The 19,397-nt window shown below is 41.5% G+C and overlaps 1 protein-coding gene across 3 annotated transcripts; it reads left to right on the top strand.

Annotated features, from left to right (window-relative positions):
- Positions 1-53: 53 nt before the first annotated feature.
- gsr (glutathione reductase) lies at positions 54-18,875 on the top strand. Of its 3 annotated transcripts, none has more exons than XM_010902606.5 (14): positions 54-221; positions 832-991; positions 2,110-2,136; positions 2,324-2,412; positions 6,185-6,254; positions 6,417-6,564; positions 6,908-6,962; positions 7,063-7,162; positions 7,308-7,394; positions 7,582-7,749; positions 8,180-8,291; positions 15,484-15,615; positions 15,903-16,036; positions 18,228-18,875. In XM_010902606.5, exons 1-14 carry the CDS (start codon positions 142-144, stop codon positions 18,375-18,377), a joined length of 1,512 nt encoding a protein of 503 aa, XP_010900908.1. In that variant the 5' UTR covers positions 54-141; the 3' UTR covers positions 18,378-18,875. The 3 variants fall into 3 exon arrangements, with proteins under 3 accessions (XP_010900908.1, XP_010900907.1, XP_010900909.1); XM_010902605.4 differs by having other exon boundaries at positions 7,582-7,752; XM_010902607.4 differs by lacking the exon at positions 54-221 and having other exon boundaries at positions 713-983; positions 7,582-7,752.
- The last annotated feature ends 522 nt before the right edge of the window (positions 18,876-19,397 follow it).

The raw sequence follows: 19,397 nt of genomic DNA, 5'->3' as shown, positions 1-19,397 counted from the left end.
GTCCCGTAACTACTTATGTTGTAGTATATCTTGTAAGCAGCGTGTTTTTATGTTTCTTTATTATTAATGTGTCAAAGGTTATGTTATACCCGTCCGCTTCAAAGCTGTCTTAGCTAATATGAGATGAGGAGATCGTAAAACATGGAATGGATCAAAATGTCTAGACAGCAGCTTTTAAGCACTGTAAATGCGATTCAGACCGTGACACGGCCATGGTCTAGGTGGGTGTTTTCTTAGCCAACTTAAAGTAATTTATTTTTAGGTTTACACATCTGGAATCAGCGACCACGAGTTGTTTAACAAGTCATTAGCCGTCCCAGTTCAGGATAAAAAAGAAAGACATTCAGTTGACACCACATGCGTAGTTCCAACCAGCCAAATTGTTTTCGCGATGTGGTTTATTTGGCTTTGAATAAAAGCGTTATTTGTTATGGTAGCTATATGATGGATATATGATGATAATATATAATTAATAGTAATGTTGATTATTGGTATTCAAATTTTAAACGGGTAGACTGTTGTAATGTGTAGGCAATATTGAGTAAACTATGCAATGGATTTTATCTGCCCGTGCGCCTAATTTCACATAGGCTAAAAAATAATATATGCACTGTACATCACCATTGTCAAAATTGATTCTGGGATTTACAGACCATTGTTGCAATTCACAATGACTAAGCATTAGCTTTCACTTAGTTAGGGGGATCCTCCCATTCGCCCAAACAACTGCCTCTGGTGCTGTGTGTGCTTCCTGGTAATGGCAATGATACAGTTCAGCCGGACGCAAACTTCGCTTTTCTCACTCCTGCGGTTGCTATCACCCTTCTACAGACACAAAGTTAGCCGTCGGAGTATGGCCTCAGATGCGGCAACCCGGTTCGATTTTCTGGTGATTGGTGGTGGATCTGGGGGTCTAGCTGGTGCACGCAGGGCGGCGGAGCTCGGGGCCACTGCCACGGTGATTGAGAGTCACAAACTCGGAGGTACCTGCGTGAGTAAAACGTTCTCCTGGTTATAACCAATTTCCTATATGAATAGTTCCAATAGCAACTCCGAATTGCAATCGAATAATTTTTACGGTTCAGCCTCTGATATTCTCTAAAAGTTGTCACGTGTAGTTAACGGGTTCATTGCGAAGCCTCGAGACCACCCTCTTTTTGTAGAATGTTTTTGTGCGGTTGTGTTGTGGTTTGTTGCAGTTAAAAGGAGTGGGCACCGATCCAGTGCATTAGTATTCTTCTGGTACAAGTTATGTCTGACTTTCATATGATATGCCTGGTGTGCCTTATTTATTGCTGTAATGACCAGGAAAGCTTTTGAGCTAAAGTGTTTTATGTATTCGTTATAAACAACAGACAGCCATGAAAGGTCTGTTATGTGTTCTTGAAAACAATTTTTTTCTCAACATTAATTCTGCACTCACGCACATACACAAGTGTTTCTTGCACAGGAAGAGATGGTCCCATTCTGTACATAGATACTTGAAGGATACATTAGGATGTAGTGCTGTTTACCATATCCTAGAATTGCAGTTAACCCTATCCCAAACCCCCAGCAAAAATGGCTTTTCATTTATCTTTAACATTCATTTCTACGTCCTGTCATTATAATTGTTCGCTCAGTTCGAAATCTAAGTAGTACATGACTCCTGTGTTGCGTCCAGTTTTTGACAGCAGATATTTGAGCATACTACCCTATTTTAAAAATTACGTCCTGGGTTCTCTTACAGTATACAATACAGTGGAAGCCATTACCTTCTAAAAACTTGTTGAGCAAAACATCTTGCTTGTTTGTTGAGGGTCCCTTTATATGGACATATCTGAAAAACACCTCAGACATTTTGTGAAAAGACTGCCTGCTTGTCTCATAAACATTTGTCAACATCCCTGTTTATTGTACAGAATAACAGAAGCACAATAAATATACAGATCCAACGGTATAATCCCGAAGTCTTTCGCTCACACACAATGTTTAAAAAGTGTTAGAAATGATTCAATAGTGCCACAGTGACTGATTTGTCTCCTTAGAGGACTAACACTTTTTATTTTTAGTCAGTCATTCTCATGTTATGAATTTTTTAAGGGCTTATCGTGTTCTTTTTTTCCTCAGGTCAATGTTGGCTGTGTTCCTAAAAAGGTATTTTTATCTGGGGGCTGGGGGTGTGGCCTTGGTGTCATTGGTAGAAGCACCTTTAGTGCGGTGTGTGACATACTAATCACACTTTAATTGGAACGCACAAAATTTTAGAAGTCACAATTTTAGAAGGTTTTAGAAGAATGTGGTTGAAAAATAAAAAAGAAATCCTTGCTTGTTTTTCTCTCAGGTTATGTGGAATACTGCCGTTCATGCCGAATTTTTGCACGATCACTCTGATTACGGGTTTGACATTGGAAACGTTCAGTTCAACTGGGAGTAAGTATTTGTCTGTAGATCACTAGACTTGTACTGACATTTTGTCCATATAAAAACTGAATTCACAGCTTACCCAACTGACTTCCCTCCTACTTAATATATTTTCACATGAAGCTGTGTGTGTGTGTGTGAGTCTTGCACAAGACAAAAATTTTTTATTGTTTCCTCAACTTTTCTTTGGTTCCTTATACCAACATGTGACCACACTCTACACATGTGTTGCAAGCTGGTACTGGGATAGCTGAGAAAGGTAACCCAAAAACACGGATAGCTAAACCAAGAATTTATCATTGTTGTTGCTTCCACTGGTTGCTAATTTATGCAGTGTAGAACAGGTTTGCAGAATATTGAGGTTGTATTATCGAGTTCTAGCATCACCATACTTGGTAGTGAGAAATACTTTAAAATGGATGCTTCATCTTTAAAGCCCCATCGATTTTTACAGGGTTTTTGATGTTTTTGTGGCTATACTGTACTATTGGCAAATAAATATTCATCATGCACAGAATTCAAAGCTTGTATAAACAGTGGTTTGAAATCTCCCTCAACAGTGCTGTACAAATGTCATAACTTATACAATAAAATAAGAAGTATCAATTAGGATGCATACAGCAGTAGTATAGGTGCTATGAAGTAAGATGATATTCACTATTGTACAACTGATTCAAAACATGAATGCTGATTGACAGAAAGCTGTGGCAGATGATTTTATATACCATAGATATGACAAAACATCTGTTATTACTGTTCTTATTGGGTTGATTATTGGTTTGTTATAGCAATAAGGAGTTTAGTGTATTTTAAGGAGTTTGGGATATAATGGCCAAAATATCATCACCAAAGTTATATCCAGGCACTGTTCTGCATTGTGTCATGCCTAAGAACAAACGTTAGCTGTTGTATATTCGCCATATACCACACCTCTCAGCCGGCTACAAAGCTAGTGAAACGCTTTCCATTACTAGACTGAGCAAGCAACCATTCGAGCTCCACAGATGATGTCTATCATGTTATCAGGACAGGGTTGTTGTTGTCATCTAAAATATATTACCAACATTTCACAGCATGAAATATGGACAACACAAAACGACATCATTATCGCTTTCAAAGAGAAAGGACGTTTCTAACCTCGTATCACCAAACAACACAGAAACCATCTTTTCTAACGTAAAATGTCATGGCTGCTTTGGCGCTTGCATTTTGAGTAAGGCTATTAAAGTCAAATGACCGCATACCCTTTTCTGGTTTCTTATTAATGATGACATCCATGGAAATACAGTAACAGGCTTTTATCAGGTAGATTTTATGGTATATACATATTATTGTTAAAGAAACACTCAGCAACTGCTACAGTAATTTAAAATGTGGCTGTCTACAGCATAATAAATAAATAAATAATAGATTCTAGACAACAGAATATCGATACAATATTGAGAATAAAACATGCATGTCACCAATGGCGTCGTTAGCCCTGGGTGTCCGGGGCTATAGCCCTGGTTCTTTTATGAATAGCCCCAGATCTCAAACGGACCAAAAAATTATAATAATAGCCCCTGATCTATTAATCTATAATTACGATGTCCCAGGCGGGGTCTCTGCATGTCACCACCAAGGGCGGAGGCAGACGATATAAACATTCAGGGCTTAAGCCTCATTAATGCAATTATCTAATCAACCGATCACATGGCAGTTGCTTCAATGCATTTAGGGGTGTGGTCCTGATTGTCAAGACAATCTCCTGAACTCCAAACTGAATGTCAGAATGGGAAAGAAAGGTGATTTAAGCAATTTTGAGCGTGGCATGGTTGTTGGTGCCAGACGGGCCGGTCTGAGTATTTCACAATCTGCTCAGTTACTGGGATTTTCACGCACAACCATTTCTAGGGTTTACAAAGAATGGTGTGAAAAGGGGAAAACATCCAGTATGCGGCAGTCCTGTGGGCGAAAATGCCTTGTTGATGCTAGAGGTCAGAGGAGAATGGGCCGACTGATTCAAGCTGATAGAAGAGCAACTTTGACTGAAATAACCACTCGTTACAACCGAGGTATGCAGCAAAGCATTTGTGAAGCCACAACACGCACAACCTTGAGGCGGATGGGCTACAACAGCACAAGACCCCACCGGGTACCACTCATCTCCACTACAAATAGGAAAAAGAGGCTACAATTTGCACAAGCTCACCAAAATTGGACAGTTGAAGACTGGAAGAATGTTGCCTGGTCTGATGAGTCTCCATTTCTGTTGAGACATTCAGATGGTAGAGTCAGAATTTGGCGTAAACAGAATGAGAACATGGATCCATCATGCCTTGTTACCACTGTGCAGGCTGGTGGTGGTGGTGTAATGGTGTGGGGGATGTTTTCTTGGCACACTTTAGGCCCCTTAGTGCCAATTGGGCATTGTTTAAATGCCACAGCCTACCTGAGCATTGTTTCTGACCATGTCCATCCCTTTATGACCACCATGTACCCATCCTCTGATGGCTACTTCCAGCAGGATAATGCACCATGTCACAAAGCTCGAATCATTTCAAATAGGTTTCTTGAACATGACAATGAGTTCACTGTACCTAAATGGCCCCCACAGTCACCAGATCTCAACCCAATAGAGCATCTTTGGGTTGTGGTGGAACGGGAGCTTCGTGCCCTGGATGTTCATCCCACAAATCTCCATCAACTGCAAGATGCTATCCTATCAATATGGGCCAACATTTCTAAAGAATGCTTTCAGCACCTTGTTGAATCAATGCCACGTAGAATTAAGGCAGTTCTGAAGGCGAAAGGGGGTCAAACACAGTATTAGTATGGTGTTCCTAATAATCCTTTAGGTGAGTGTACATCCACGATGTCAGCGGGGTTTTATTTCGCGATTTTGGTGCCATCTTCAGTTAGCTAGCTACTGTTGCACTGAAGCCATTATTCTCGAGAGCACTTGTATAAACCCTTGCCAAGCAATTATTTTGATTGGCTTATCAGGTTTTGAGGCATTAGTCAAAGCAATTAACTTTATTGGGTTAACACATTTGGAGACATTACTGAAAGAAAACGTTTTTCCACCCCTTTGCAAAAAAATCCTATAGGTATTCCCCAGGCATAGCTACATGCTAGGCCTGGTTCAAGAGTCTACGTTGGAGTAAGTAATTCTGTTAGAAACACACAACCATCACTTGGGTGTGCATGTGGAAAATGAAGATACATTTCTTACAACAAGAAGTTGCAGATTCACAATGAAAAGCTGTAGATTCTCCATAACAGCCAGTCTTTTTTTTTTTTTTTTTACCAGGGTTGCCTTGAAAGAATTTGCAAGTCATGTTCCTTTTGTTCCTCCTTTAGCTGTTTACACAGGCGTCTGTGGTCACACTTCAGTGTATTCAGTGTATCTGGCAGCAGACTCCACACAGATATCATTACAAAAAGGTGACTGTGAGTGTTGTGGAAAAATAAGGAAGCGGCGACACCCAGTTTAAATTTGGTTGTATGTGAACCACATGGAAGTAAATGGACAGAAGCGTGGAGGGGCCTACCTGAATTTCTCCAATAAAAAAGGCTTGTTTTTTCTTTTTGTTGGCAAATGTTTTGCTATGGTGTGAGCATATCATTCCAAAACAGTTTAGGATAACTTTTTTGTTTTAAGGAACCCTGATATTCTAACATTTAGTGCAATGTTGTAAATTAACACTTCAAAATGTGTAAAAAATGAATTGGCAGAAAAAATGCCTTGTCCAACTTCCCACTCAGTTCTCTAACCAGATGTTTTCTATTTGGTTTGCAGAACCATCAAGGCCAAAAGGGATGCATATGTTAGTCGGCTGAATCATATCTATCGCAACAATCTTGACAAGGTAATCACAAATCTGTTCCTTGATGTGTAGGTTTCTGGTCCAAGACAAACAATTGTTCAGTCAGTTTTCATGGTATAGACATATAATAATAAACGCAAAGTAGAAAATTATTAATCACAATGGTGTTCTTCTCTACTTCTATGAAATGATTAACTCCTTCAGGCTAAAATTGAGACGATTCAGGGTCATGCCAGGTTCACAAACGACCCTGAACCAACTGTTGAGGTGAATGGGAAAAAGTACACAGCGCCCCATATTCTCATAGCCACAGGAGGGTACCCTTCTCTCTTGAGTGACAATGATGTCCCAGGTAAGGGGATTATCCATACAAACAGAATGTACTTTGCAAAATGGGCCAGAATGCTTGTTTATATAGCAAAGCATTTGCTTACAAATTAATGAAAACCTCTCAAAGGGTGTGTTACATTTGAAATAAGAAAAATAAAATTTAGTATGACTGATCTTCCAACTATGTGAATATGTAAAACTGTTATACCTAAACATTTGAATGGTCTCTTTAAAATGCATCCATTAGTCATTACTACTGAACATCGCTCTGGATAATAATCAATTGAATACATGTAAATTCATCATTATGATATTACGCAGTAACAAAATAATAAGGCTGGTTACCTATTTTCATATGATTCCAGGGGCAAATCATGGCATTACCAGTGATGGCTTTTTTGAACTGGAAAGCCTTCCTAAGTAAGTCATTGATATTCTGTTCTGGCTGTTTATTATTATGGTTACACTACATTAAAATGAAGCCTGTTTTTCAATCCTTTTGAAATGTTGCATCCTATAGACGCAGTGTCATAGTAGGGGCGGGATATATTGCAGTGGAAATGGCAGGCATTCTTTCCACACTGGGGTCCAAAACGTCTGTCATTTGTCGACAGACAGGGGTAAGAACCAATCCAAGAAGACCAATCCTTTGGCCATATATCCATCCCATGACCACAATTTACAGTAGTCAATTGGTATAGACCAGTGGTCTAGAATAGGTGGCAACAATGGCATGTCTAATTCTTATCACTTAACTCCTTCCAGGTGTTGAGAAACTTTGATGCCTTCATAAGCACAAATTGCACCAAAGAATTGCAGAACTCTGGCATAGAGTTGTGGAAAAATACTCAGGTAAAATTAGGCATTTTATGAGGATGGCCTATAACTCTGCATTTCGTTGAACTGTACTTGTTCAATATAATAAAGTTGAATCTAATCATCTTGTTTAAATGTAGCCTAATGTTCCATACACAATTTTGTCTATGATTGTTTTTGCTCAGTCTGATCTTAAAAAGGTTGATTGTCCATCTGCTGGCAGGTGAAGTCAGTGAGTAAGAAAGACAATGGCCTGCTAGAGGTCACACTGGTTACCAAAGACCAAGAGAAGAAAAATGACGAGGAGAAGATCAACACCATCCAGGAGGTAGACTGTCTGTTGTGGGCCATTGGCCGGGAGCCCAATACCTCTGGCCTCAACCTCAGCCAGGTGGTAAGGATCCTTCCTATAAATGTTGGCACATTTCTGTAGAATGTTTTTGTATTTTAAATCCAATGGTTTTGGAAAATTCATTGTTTTAATGTATTATCTCCAGTATTAACACAGCAGAGAAATGCACCACACCTGACCCACACACTCTCTGCAATACACATTCAGACTTTACAAGGACATTGCACAAACATTTTGGCAAGAACAAATGTTAAAACAAAGCTGCAAACACTGTGCATTCCTACTGTACTAATGTCCTGTGTTTCATGTTATATCTGAAACCCAGGAAGTTTAGCTACTGCTTGTGTAATGATCCTAACAAACTAAACAATTACATGTATTTCCATGCATTGCACACTGCAAAAACATTGTGTCAGTATGTGGAATGTGTTGGCATGCTAAAGACTGGTTGTTTTTTTGTTTTGGGCAGGGTGTGGATATTGATGAGAGAGGCTTCATCATTGTAGATGAGTTCCAAAACACCACTCGCAAAGGCATCTATGCCGTAGGAGATGTGTGTGGAAAGGCTCTCCTCACACCTGGTAGGCTGTTCTTAAAGGCCCAGTGCCACCAAAAATGTGATTTCCCTGTTACCTTGAGGATATTTCCACTCAAAATAACATTGGGATGTTGTACAATTGATGATAATAACCTTTTTGTGTAAGAGCTGTTAGAAAGCAATGCCTGACATTTAAGCATGTTCAAATGAGATGGATTATTTGCCCTAATTTGTGATATCACAAAGTTTTGTAATAGACCAATGACTGTTAATTTGGGTTAGGAGGCAGGCTGTAGACCGTCTTCCACGAATCAGGTTAACTTCTTCAAATGTGTTTTATAGCTATGCCCACTTGACCAGACAGTCTAAAGGACCCTTATTTCATAAGGTGACTGAGAAAACATTCAATTTACAGCAATTTGGTTTAACTGCCTGGCAAAAACAGATTTGTTTTTCCAGTCTGTCTGTCTGTATGTATGTATGCATGTATGTATGCACGTACGTACGTACGGCTCCGGAAAAAATTAAGAGACCACTGCAAAAAAGTTGAAAAGGATGGTTTTGAGTGAGGAACAGAAGGGTTAAAAAGGTGCAGTGGTCTCTTAATTTTTTCACAAAAGTGAGTACACCCCTCACAGTTTTGTAAATATTTTATTATATCTTTTCATGTGACAACACTGAAGAAATGACACTTAGCTACAATGTAGTGAGTGTACAGCTTGTATAACAGTGTACATTTGCTGTCCCCTCAATATAACAACACACAGCCATTAATGTCTAAACCGCTGCAAACAAAAGTGAGTACACCCCTAAGTGAAAATGTCCTAATTGGGCCCAAAGTGTCAATATTTTGTGTGGCTACCATCATTTTCCAGGACTGCCTTAACCCTCTTGGGCATAGAGTTCACCAGAGCTTCACAGGTTGCCACTGGAGTCCTCTTCCAATCCTCCATTACAACATCACAGAGCTGGTGGATGTTAGAGACCTTGCGTTCATCCACCTTCCATTTGAGGATGCCCCACAGATGCTCAATAGGGTTTAGGTCTGGTGACATGCCTGGCCAGTCCATCACCTTTACCCTCAGCTTCTTTAGCAAGGCAGTGGTCATCTTGGAGGTGTGTTTGGGGTCGTTATCATGTTGGAATACTGCCCTGTGGCCCAGTCTTCGAAGGGAAGGGATCATGCCCTGCTTCAGTATGTCACAGTACATGTTTGCATTCATGGTTCCCTCAATGAACTGTAGCTCCCCAGTGCCGGCAGCACTCATGCAGTCCCAGACCATGACACTCCCACCACCATGCTTGACTGTAGGCAAGACACACTTGTCTTTGTACTCCTCACCTGGTTGCAGCCACACACGCTTGACACGCTCAGAACACAGGACATGGTTCCAGTAATCCATGTCCTTAGTCTGCTTGTCTTCAGCAAACTGTTTGCGGACTTTCTTGTGCATCATCTTTAGAAGAGGCTTCCTTCTGGGACGACAGCTATGCAGACCAATTTGATGCAGTGTGCGGCATATGGTCTGAGAACTGACAGGCTGACCACCCACCCTTTCAACTTCTGCAGCAATGCTGGCATCACTCTTACGTCTATTTCCCAAAGACAACCTCTGGATAGGACGCTGAGCAAGTGCTTTCAACTTCTTTGGTCGACCATGGCTAGGCCAGTTCTGAGTGAAACATGTCCTGTTAAACAGCTATATGGTCTTGGACACCGTGCTGCAGCTCAGTTTCAGGGTCTTGGCAATCTTCTTATAGCCTAGGCCATCTTTATGTAGAGCAACAATTCTTTTTTTCAGATTCTCAGAGTTCTTTGCCATGAGGTGCCATGTTGAACTTCCAGTGAACAGTATGAGGGAGACAACACTGAAGAAATTACACTGTTGTACAAGCTGTACACTCACTACTTTACATTGTAGCAAAGTGTAATTTCTTCAGTGTTGTCACATGAAAAGATATAATGAAATATTTGCAAAAATGTCAGGGGGTACTCACTTTTGTGAGATACTGTTTGATTGGAAGACAGCCAGATAGTGAAGGGGATGTGTTGAAGGTCAATTATAAATATGCTGTTTAAGACAGAGATATTTGGGGAAGCACAAAGACAGCTGGAAAGACCAAGAAGAGAGGGATGGAAAGAAGGCATCATCTAAGACAGACTTGTAATATATTTTGTTAATAAACAAAAAGGAAGCTTCTCCTCCTGGGTCCGTTAATATTCTGCAAAAGAGACAGAAGCCAATAGTTTGACCACTACACATGGTCTTGGTTTGCACAAAATGGTCTCACTTTAAGTGCGGTTGAGCTTAAATGCCTTAGGAAGAAAACAAGCAAGTTTATTTATATACCACAATTCATACACAGAAGCAATTCAATGTGCTTTACAAAGAAAAAGAAAAAAATATAAAAATACAATAGCATAAAAACAAATACTCAAATTAAAACATCAAAACAACATCGTAATAATAAAACATAGAATAAAAATGGGATAAAACTTCTTATAGTCTTTATGTAGAGCAACAATATTTTTTTTCAAATCCTCAGAGAGTTATTTGCCATGAGGTGCCATGTTGAACTTCCAGTGACCAGTATGAGGGAATGTGAGAGTGATGACACCAAATTTAACACACCTGCTCCCCATTCACACCTGAGACCTTGTAACACTAATGAGTCACATGACACCGGGGAGAGAAAATGGCTAATTGGGCCCAATTTGGACATTTTCACTTAGGGGTGTACTCACTTTTGTTGCCAGTGGTTTAGACATTAATGGCTGTGAGTTGAGTTATTTTGAGGGGACAGCAAATGTACACTGTTATACAAGCTGTAATCTCACTACTTTACATTGTAGCTAAGTGTCATTTCTTCAGTGTTATAATCAAATATAACCAAAACTGTGAGGGGTGTACTCACTATTGTGAGATACTGTATGTATGTTTTTGCATATTGGGAATATGCAAAACATAAATTTTCAGAGAGAGGGGTCTATGGACCCCAATTGAGCTTAAATGTACAGGTGCTGGTCATAAAATTAGAATGTCATCAAAAAGTTGATTTATTTCAGTAATTCCATTCAAAAAGTGAAACGTGTATATTATATTCATTCATTACACACAGACTGATATTTTTCAAATGTTTATTTATTTTAATTGTGATGATTATAACTGACAACTAATTTCAGTATCTCTGAAAATTTGAATATTACTTAAGACCAATACAAAAAAATTATTTTTAGAAATGTTGGCCAACTGAAAAGTATGAACATGAAAAGTATAAGCATGTACAGCACTCAATACTTAGTTGGGGCTCCTTTTGCCTGAATTACTGCAGCAATGCGGCGTGGCATGGAGTCGATCAGTCTGTGGCACTGCTCAGGTGTTGAGAGTCCAGGTTGCTCTGATAGTGGCCTTCAGCTCTTCTGCATTGTTGGGTCTGGCGTATCGCATCTTCCTCTTAACAATACCCCATAGATTTTAGAAGCATGAAGTGCTCTAAAACATCCTGGTAGATGGCTGCGTTGACCTTGGACCTCAGAAAACACAGTGGACCAACACCAGCAGATGACACGGCACCCCAAACCATCACTGACTGTGGAAACTTCACACTGGACTTCAAGCAACGTGGATTCTGTGCCTCTCCTCTCTTCCTCCAGACTCTGGGACCTTGATTTCCAAAGGAAATGCAAATTTTACTTTCATCAGAGAACATAACAGTCCAGTCCTTTTTGTCTTTAGCCCAGGCGAGACGCTTCTGACGCGGTGTCTTGTTCAAGAGTGGCTTGACACAAGGAATGCGACAGCTGAAACCCATGTCTTGCATACGTCTGTGTGTGGTGGTTGTTGAAGCACTGACTCCAGCTGCAGTCCACTCTTTGTGAATCTCCCCCACATTTTTGAATGGGTTTTGTTTCACAATCCTCTCCAGGGTGCGGTTATCCCTATTGCTTGTACACTTTTTTTCTACCACATCTTTCCCTTCCCTTCGCCTCTCTATTAATGTGCTTGGACACAAAGCTCTGTGAACAGCCAGCCTCTTTAGCTATGACCTTTTGTGTCTTGCCCTCCTTGTGCAAGGTGTCAATGGTCATCTTTTAGACAGCTGTCAAGTCAGCAGTCTTCCCCATGATTGTGTTGCCTACAGAACTAGACTGAGAGACCATTTAAAGGCCTTTGCAGGTGTTCTGGGTTAATTAGCTGATTAGAGTGTGGCACCAGGTGTCATCAATATTGAACCTTTTCACAATATTCTAATTTTCTGAATTTAGGGTTTTCATTAGTTGTCAGTTATAATCATCAAAATTAAAAGAAATAAACACTTGAAATATAGCAGTCTGTGTGGAATGAATGTATACATTATACAAGTTTAACATTTTGAATGGAATTACTGAAATAAATCAACTTTTTGATGATATTCTAATTTTATGACCAGCACCTGTATTGACTGTAAGAAAATAATTTCATAGTATGAAAAAACTACATTCAATCTGATGAAAAAAATAGATTCAAATGTGGTAGAAGTGGGGAAGGAGCCTGAGATTGTGCGTGAGGTTGAGAGGTTCCGACTAGAGGTAGTCAGGATCACCTCTACGCACGGCTTTGGCTCTGGAACCACACTCCTTGAGAGAGGATGGACTCTTCATCACTCTGGTGTTGCCTATGGTGAGAGGCGGCGGGCTGGTGTGGGTTTGCTTATAGCTCCCCAGCTCTGCCGCCATGTGTTGGAGTTTACCCCGGTGAACGAGAGGGTCGTTTCCCTTCGCCTACGGGTCGGGGATAGGTCTCTCACTGTTGTTTGTGCCTACGGGCCGAACGGCAGTGCAGAGTACCCGACCTTCTTGGAGTCGCTGGGAGGGGTGCTGGAAAGTGCTCCGACTGGGGACTCTATTGTTCTACACCTGGAGGGGCGTGATTGGGAGGAACGGCCCCCCTGATCTGAACCAGAGCGGTTTTCAGTTATTGGACTTCTGTGCTAGTCACAGTTTGTCCATAACGAACACCATGTTCAAGCATAAGGGTGTCCATCAGTGCACGTGGCACCAGGACACCCTAGGCTGCAGGTCGATTATCAACTTTGTTGTCGTTTCATCTGACCTGCGGCCGTATGTCTTGGGCTCTCGGGTGAAGAGAGGGACGGAGCTGTCAACTGATCACCACCTGGTGGTGAGTTGGATCCGATGGCGGGGGAGGAAGCTGGACAGACTCGGCAGGCCCAAGCGTACTGTAAGGGTCTGCTGGGAACGTCTGGCCGAGTCTCCTGTCAGAGAGATCTTTAACTCCCACCTCCGGCAGAGCTTCGACTGGATCCCGAGGGAGGCTGGAGATATTGAGTCCGAGTGGACCATGTTCTCCACCGCCATTGTCGAAGCGGCTGTTCGGGGCTGTGGCCGTAAGGTCTCCGGTGCCTGTCGAGGCGGCAATCCCAGAACCCGGTGGTGGACACCGGAAGTAAGGGATGCTGTCAAGCTGAAGAAGGAGTCCTATCAGGCCTGGTTGGCTTGTGGGACTCCTGAGGCAGCTGACGGGTACCGACAGGCCAAGCGGACTGCAGCCCGGGTGGTTGTGGAGGCAAAAACTCAGGCCTGGGAGGAGTTCGGTGAGGCCATGGAGAAGGACTATCGGCTGGCCTCGAAGAGATTCTGGCAAACCATCCGGCGCCTCAGGAGAGGGAAACAGTGCCCTACCCACGCTGTTTACAGTAGAGGTGGGCAGCTGTTGACCTCAACTGGGGATGTCGTCGGGCGGTGGAAGGAGTACTTTGAGGATCTCCTCAATCCCGCCGTCACGTCTTCCATTGAGGAAGCAGAGGATGAGGGCTCAGAGGTGGACTCGTCCATCACCTGGGCTGAAGTCACAGAGGTGGTCAAGAAACTCCTCGGTGGCAAGGCACCGGGGGTGGATGAGATCCGCCCTGAGTACCTCAAGTCTCTGGATGTTGTGGGGCTGTCTTGGTTGACATAGTTGTTCCAACTATAGGGGGATCACACTTCTCAGCCTCCCTGGGAAAGTCTATGCCAGGGTTCTGGAGAGGAGAATACGGCCGATGGTAGAACCTCGGATTCAGGAGGAACAGTGTGGTTTTCGTCCAGGCCGTGGAACACTGGACCAGCTCTATACCCTCTACAGGGTGATGGAGGGTTCATGGGAGTTTGCCCAACCAATCCACATGTGTTTTGTGGATTTGGAGAAGGCATTCGACTGTGTCCCTCGTGGCATCCTGTGGAGGGTGCTTCGGGAATATGGGGTCCTGGGTCCTTTGCTAAGGGCTGTCAGGTCCCTGTACGACCGAAGCAGGAGCTTGGTCCGCATTGCCGGCAGTAAGTCAGACTTGTTCCCTGTGCATGTTGGACTCCGGCAGGGCTGCCCTTTGTCTCTGGTTCTGTTCGTAATTTTTATGGACAGAATTTCTAGGCGCAGCCAGGGGCCGGAGGGTGTCAGGTTTGGGGACCACACGATTTCGTCTCTGCTCTTTGCGGATGATGTTGTCGTGTTGGCACTTGGACGGTTTGCAGCAGAGTGTGAAGCGGTGGGGATGAAAATCAGTTCCTCCAACTCCGAGGCCATGGTCCTCAGTCGGAAAAGGGTGGCTTGCCCACTTCAGGTTAGTGGAGAGTGCCTGCCTCAAGTGGAGGAGTTTAAGTATCTAGGGGTCTTGTTCACGAAATGAGCTTTCTCCGCAGGGTGGCTGGGCGATCCCTTAGAGATAGGGTGAGAAGCCTCGGTCACCCGGGAGGAGCTCAGAGTAGAGCCGCTGCTCCTCCACATCGAGAGGGGTCAGCTGAGGTGGCTTGGGCATCGGTTTCGGATGCCTCCGGAACGCCTTCCTGGGAATATTTCAGATACTTTTTTCTTTTCTTACAGTCAATATATTTGAGCTGAATTTGGCTCCGCATGGGTCAGGTTTGTTGTTCAAGTACACATAAACCCAGAACTTAATCAAACATCTGACCAATCATGCAAGGCTTTAGTTCTGGATTAACCAGAGTAGATTAATATGTTATGTACATAGTTAATTAATCAATTTCCACAAGTGAATAATGTTTCTAAGTGGTACTTTACTGTGACTACATTATTCATCTCCTATGTCATCTAACTACAATACAGCTTCCATTTCACCTGGGTGAATGTATTTAGAATATAAAACAAAAAAGTTATCTTAGTGCACCATTTATATAGCTCAGACAGATTTGTATTGCAAATGTTGATGGCATCATTTGTTTTGTTTGGTGTGGGCAGTTGCCATTGCAGCAGGGCGAAAGTTGGCTCATCGACTGTTTGAGGGAAAGAAGGATGCCAAGGTTGACTACTCCAACATTCCCTCTGTTGTTTTCAGCCACCCGCCCATTGGATCAGTGGGCCTCACGGAAGGTGAGTGTGCCCCTAACTAAAGACGTCCTCAGCTGGGTTGTGCCCCTTGTCTCAATTGTCTTCTGCTGAAGTAGAAAGAGTTGTTTGTGCTCTATTGTTGGTCTGTAATAATTACCCGCCTAACCCACAAAAGTGTGAGATTTTCCCCAGTAAATATTGTTGTATGTCATCTTGCACTGCAACCATAGGCTGTTCATGCACTATCAGACATTTTCAAGAGTAGCAAGATTTTGTTGTTTATTACACGAGAAGCGGATGGTCTGACACTTGGTTTCCTTGTGTTACAGAGGAGGCCATTAAAAGCAGGGGGAAAGAGAATGTGAAGTCGTATAAGAAGTCTTTCACCCCAATGTATCATGCCATCACCACCAGGAAGACTCAGTGCATCATGAAGATGGTGTGTGTGGGCAAGGAGGAAAAGGTGAGAGACACTAACACACCAGATCAACTAACCCTTTAGTGGCATTAGAAATGTTAAAGGAAAATACACTACATGGTCAAAGGTATTTGGACACCTGAGTTGGTCCACCCTTTTCACTGCTATAACAGCCTCCATTCTTCCAGGAAGGCTTTCCACTACATGTAGAAACATTGCTGCGGGAATTTGCTTCCTTTCAACCACATTAATGCACACATTAGTGAATTAACTGATGTTGTGCAATTAGGCCTGACTCACAGTCAAGTTCCAATTCATCACCGACAGTGTTTGATGGGGTTAAGGTCAGGGCTCTGTGAAGGCCAGTGAAGTTCTTCCACAACGATATAGACAAACCAATTCTATATGGATCTTGCTTTGTGCATTGGGGCATTATAGAGCTGAAAGGAAAAAGAAGAGACTCAGAGCCTATGATGTCTGGAACGTGCTGGTTTTGGGTTTTACCCACCTATTATCCTAGGTCTGAATACTTTTCTGAGGTTTGCAATGAAAATAAGTGAGGTCCAGATTTGAGATTGAGGTCCCTAAACTGTTGCCACTGTCCAATGGCGGTGCTGACGTTGCTTTGATAGGCAGCTTGGAACTTGGTGGTGAGAGTTGCAACCAATATTTTACACACTTTTCTTCAGCACTCAGCAGCCCCGTTTTGTGAGCTTGTGTGGCCTACCACTTTGTGGGTAAACTGTTGATGTTCCTAGGAGTTTCCACTTCACAACAACGGTACTTACAGTTGACCTTGAGCAGTTCAGAGAATTTGGTTATTTTCATCTGGTTGTCATATGCCAGTCTCAAAGATGTTGGGATAAAGTTTTAGAGACAAATAAATATAGGCAAGGAGGAATACACAAGCTGATATGAGTTGTGTGCCATATGTCTCCTCCAGGTAAACTCTCCATCTAAGTAGAAAGTAGCTACCTAGTAGTAGTAAGCTACCCATACATCTGTCCAGCGCGGCTAGCCTGGGACAAGTATACAAAAAGTGTTTGTTAGCTTCGTTATAGTTATATCATGGGGAGGATAGACTATAATTCCAAACCACTTAACCTTATGTTGTTGTATAGCATTAGCTAAAATGCCAGGCTAGCTTGTAATTAGCGCCTAGGCTAAAGATAGGAAAATCTGTCCTGCGCCAATACAATAGAACATGTATACAAAAAGCATGTGTTTCCTCAGTTATCGTTATACTAGCAGGATAGGCTATACATTTTTTAATAGCAACCCAAATGATGTTGTTAGATTCTGTAGTGGTTATGTAGTAGCTGCTAATAGTAATTAAAGGCTAAGGCTATCTAGAGTTGTTAAATGTTTCGGCTATTCCCCTTGTAGATGCTAAAGGGAGGAATTTAACAATTTCTTAAATTATTCACAACATTGTGTACCATGTCACAATTTAATTGTTCAGAATGACAGTGTTACTTGGTGCGTTTGATAAATAAAATACTTTGACTTTAAATCAGCGGGGTCAGCTATACCAAAAGGACTCTTTATCCATGTACTTTATTTACCGTTTCAATTAAGAAAATAACATTTTTGATAACTCTGTAAAAGTAATCTCTAATGTTGTTAGACTTCTCTGATTTAGAAATGTAGAAATGTTTATGATGAACATACAGTAGAGGTCTCTAAGCCAGAGGCTTTTTACACTGTCACTTAGGCTAACTCCCTGAAGATGTTTAATGAATTTAATGGAGGAAAAAAAAAAAATCATTATTCATTTGTACTAGGTTAACATACATATTATTTTTTATTGAAAATATCATATTAATTTAGCAATTTGATATGTGTTTTAGGACCACAAAATGTCACAATGTATAAAAACAATAATTTGTAAATGATTCATCGTATATGAATGAAAATAGCATAAAATTAAAGCTGACAGTGTACATTTTCACCTAAGGGCAAAAATACAAAAGCAAATGACAGTGTTTCACTTACCTAACACTTATGGAGCCTCTTTGGATTGTGTCATTAAGGCAAACTACAAAAAAAAAGACTACAGTTGGGAGGAAAAGGACTTAAAAAAGCCTTTGTTTGCAAAGATTTTAAAATGATGTGCCCTAATAAACATGACCCAGGATTCAAGATCTCTGCCATATAACCCTATATTTTCAGCTCCATGTGCTAACTCAAATGCAAGCTTACTTAATAATTGGAAATGGTTTTCTTCTGCCCCCAGGTGGTTGGCCTTCATATGCAAGGCATTGGCTGTGACGAGATGTTGCAGGGCTTCGCGGTAGCCATCAAGATGGGTGCCACTAAAGCAGACTTTGACAATACTATTGCCATTCACCCCACCTCATCTGAGGAGTTTGTTACAATGCGTTAACAACGGCGACCTCTTAACCCCTTCCTTTCTTATACAGGATTAGTGGGCATCGCAAGTGGCTCGGCCAACGTTTCTCTGCAACAGCTCGATGACGCATGTCCAATGACAGCTCTCTACTTCCAATTTACTCTCATTCAGGTTCTCTTTTATGCACATCGCTTAAATCTTTTAGAAAATGCCTAAATGGACCAAGAATAGGAATTTACTGCTTTATTCAGTTGTTCTGTGGATGTTTAAGCAGTTAATATTCATTTATTAAAAAATACCAGGTTTTGTACTGACTGTGAAATGGAAGTGGTGGATCTATAGGCATTTTTGTCAAGTCGTTTGCATTGGGAGGAATTCTCTCTTGGTGTAACCACACTTGTCGGTCATTGTTTTGAAACCCAAACACTGCCCCCATTTACCAGCACTAGTAGGACACTATTTAACTACTACTGAATTGCAATAGATGCATTGAATAAACTGGCAAACTTGCATCTTCATTTTCCATTCAAATATTTTGTTCTGTTTTTTTCTATGGGGGTTGGTACCCTTAGTGTTGAATTACAGTCAGCTACAACCCCATTTCCAAAAAAGTTGGGACACTGTGTAAAATGGAAATGAAAACAGAATGCAATGATGTGGAAATCATTCAAGACCTATTTTTAATAGAAAATAGTGCAAAGACTGAGACATTTTCTTCTTTCTTGAACAAGAAAAGGAACCAAGGCAAGCCTAGTTCTGCCAGCCCACGATTGAAAGGGATGAATGATATTGCCCTCTCTGGATTCGAACCAGGGTGATAGACTGTGTCTTTAACCACTACACCACTAAGCTATACAGGTGCTGGTCATAAAATTAGAATATCATCAAAAAGTTGATTTATTTCAGTAATTCCATTCAAAAAGTGAAACTTGTATATTCATTCATTACACACAGACTGATATATTTCAAATGTTTATTTCTTTTAATTGTGATGATTATAATTGACAACTAATGAAAATCCCAAATTCAGTATCTCTGAAAGTATAATTTGAA

This window comes from Esox lucius, chromosome 4, assembly GCF_011004845.1.
Source record: "Esox lucius isolate fEsoLuc1 chromosome 4, fEsoLuc1.pri, whole genome shotgun sequence".
NCBI lineage: Eukaryota > Metazoa > Chordata > Actinopteri > Esociformes > Esocidae > Esox > Esox lucius.
This window is presented reverse-complemented; position numbering and strand designations above follow the sequence as displayed.

Bases quoted from the DNA above. Each gene is read 5' to 3' on its own strand.
- gsr (XM_010902605.4), top strand. From the start codon at position 142: ATGGAATGGATCAAAATGTCTAGACAGCAGCTTTTAAGCACTGTAAAT. The intron at 2,137-2,323 runs GTATTTTTATCT...TTTTTCTCTCAG, and splicing joins TTGGCTGTGTTCCTAAAAAG to GTTATGTGGAATACTGCCGT. The intron at 6,963-7,062 runs GTAAGTCATTGA...TGCATCCTATAG, and splicing joins GAACTGGAAAGCCTTCCTAA to ACGCAGTGTCATAGTAGGGG.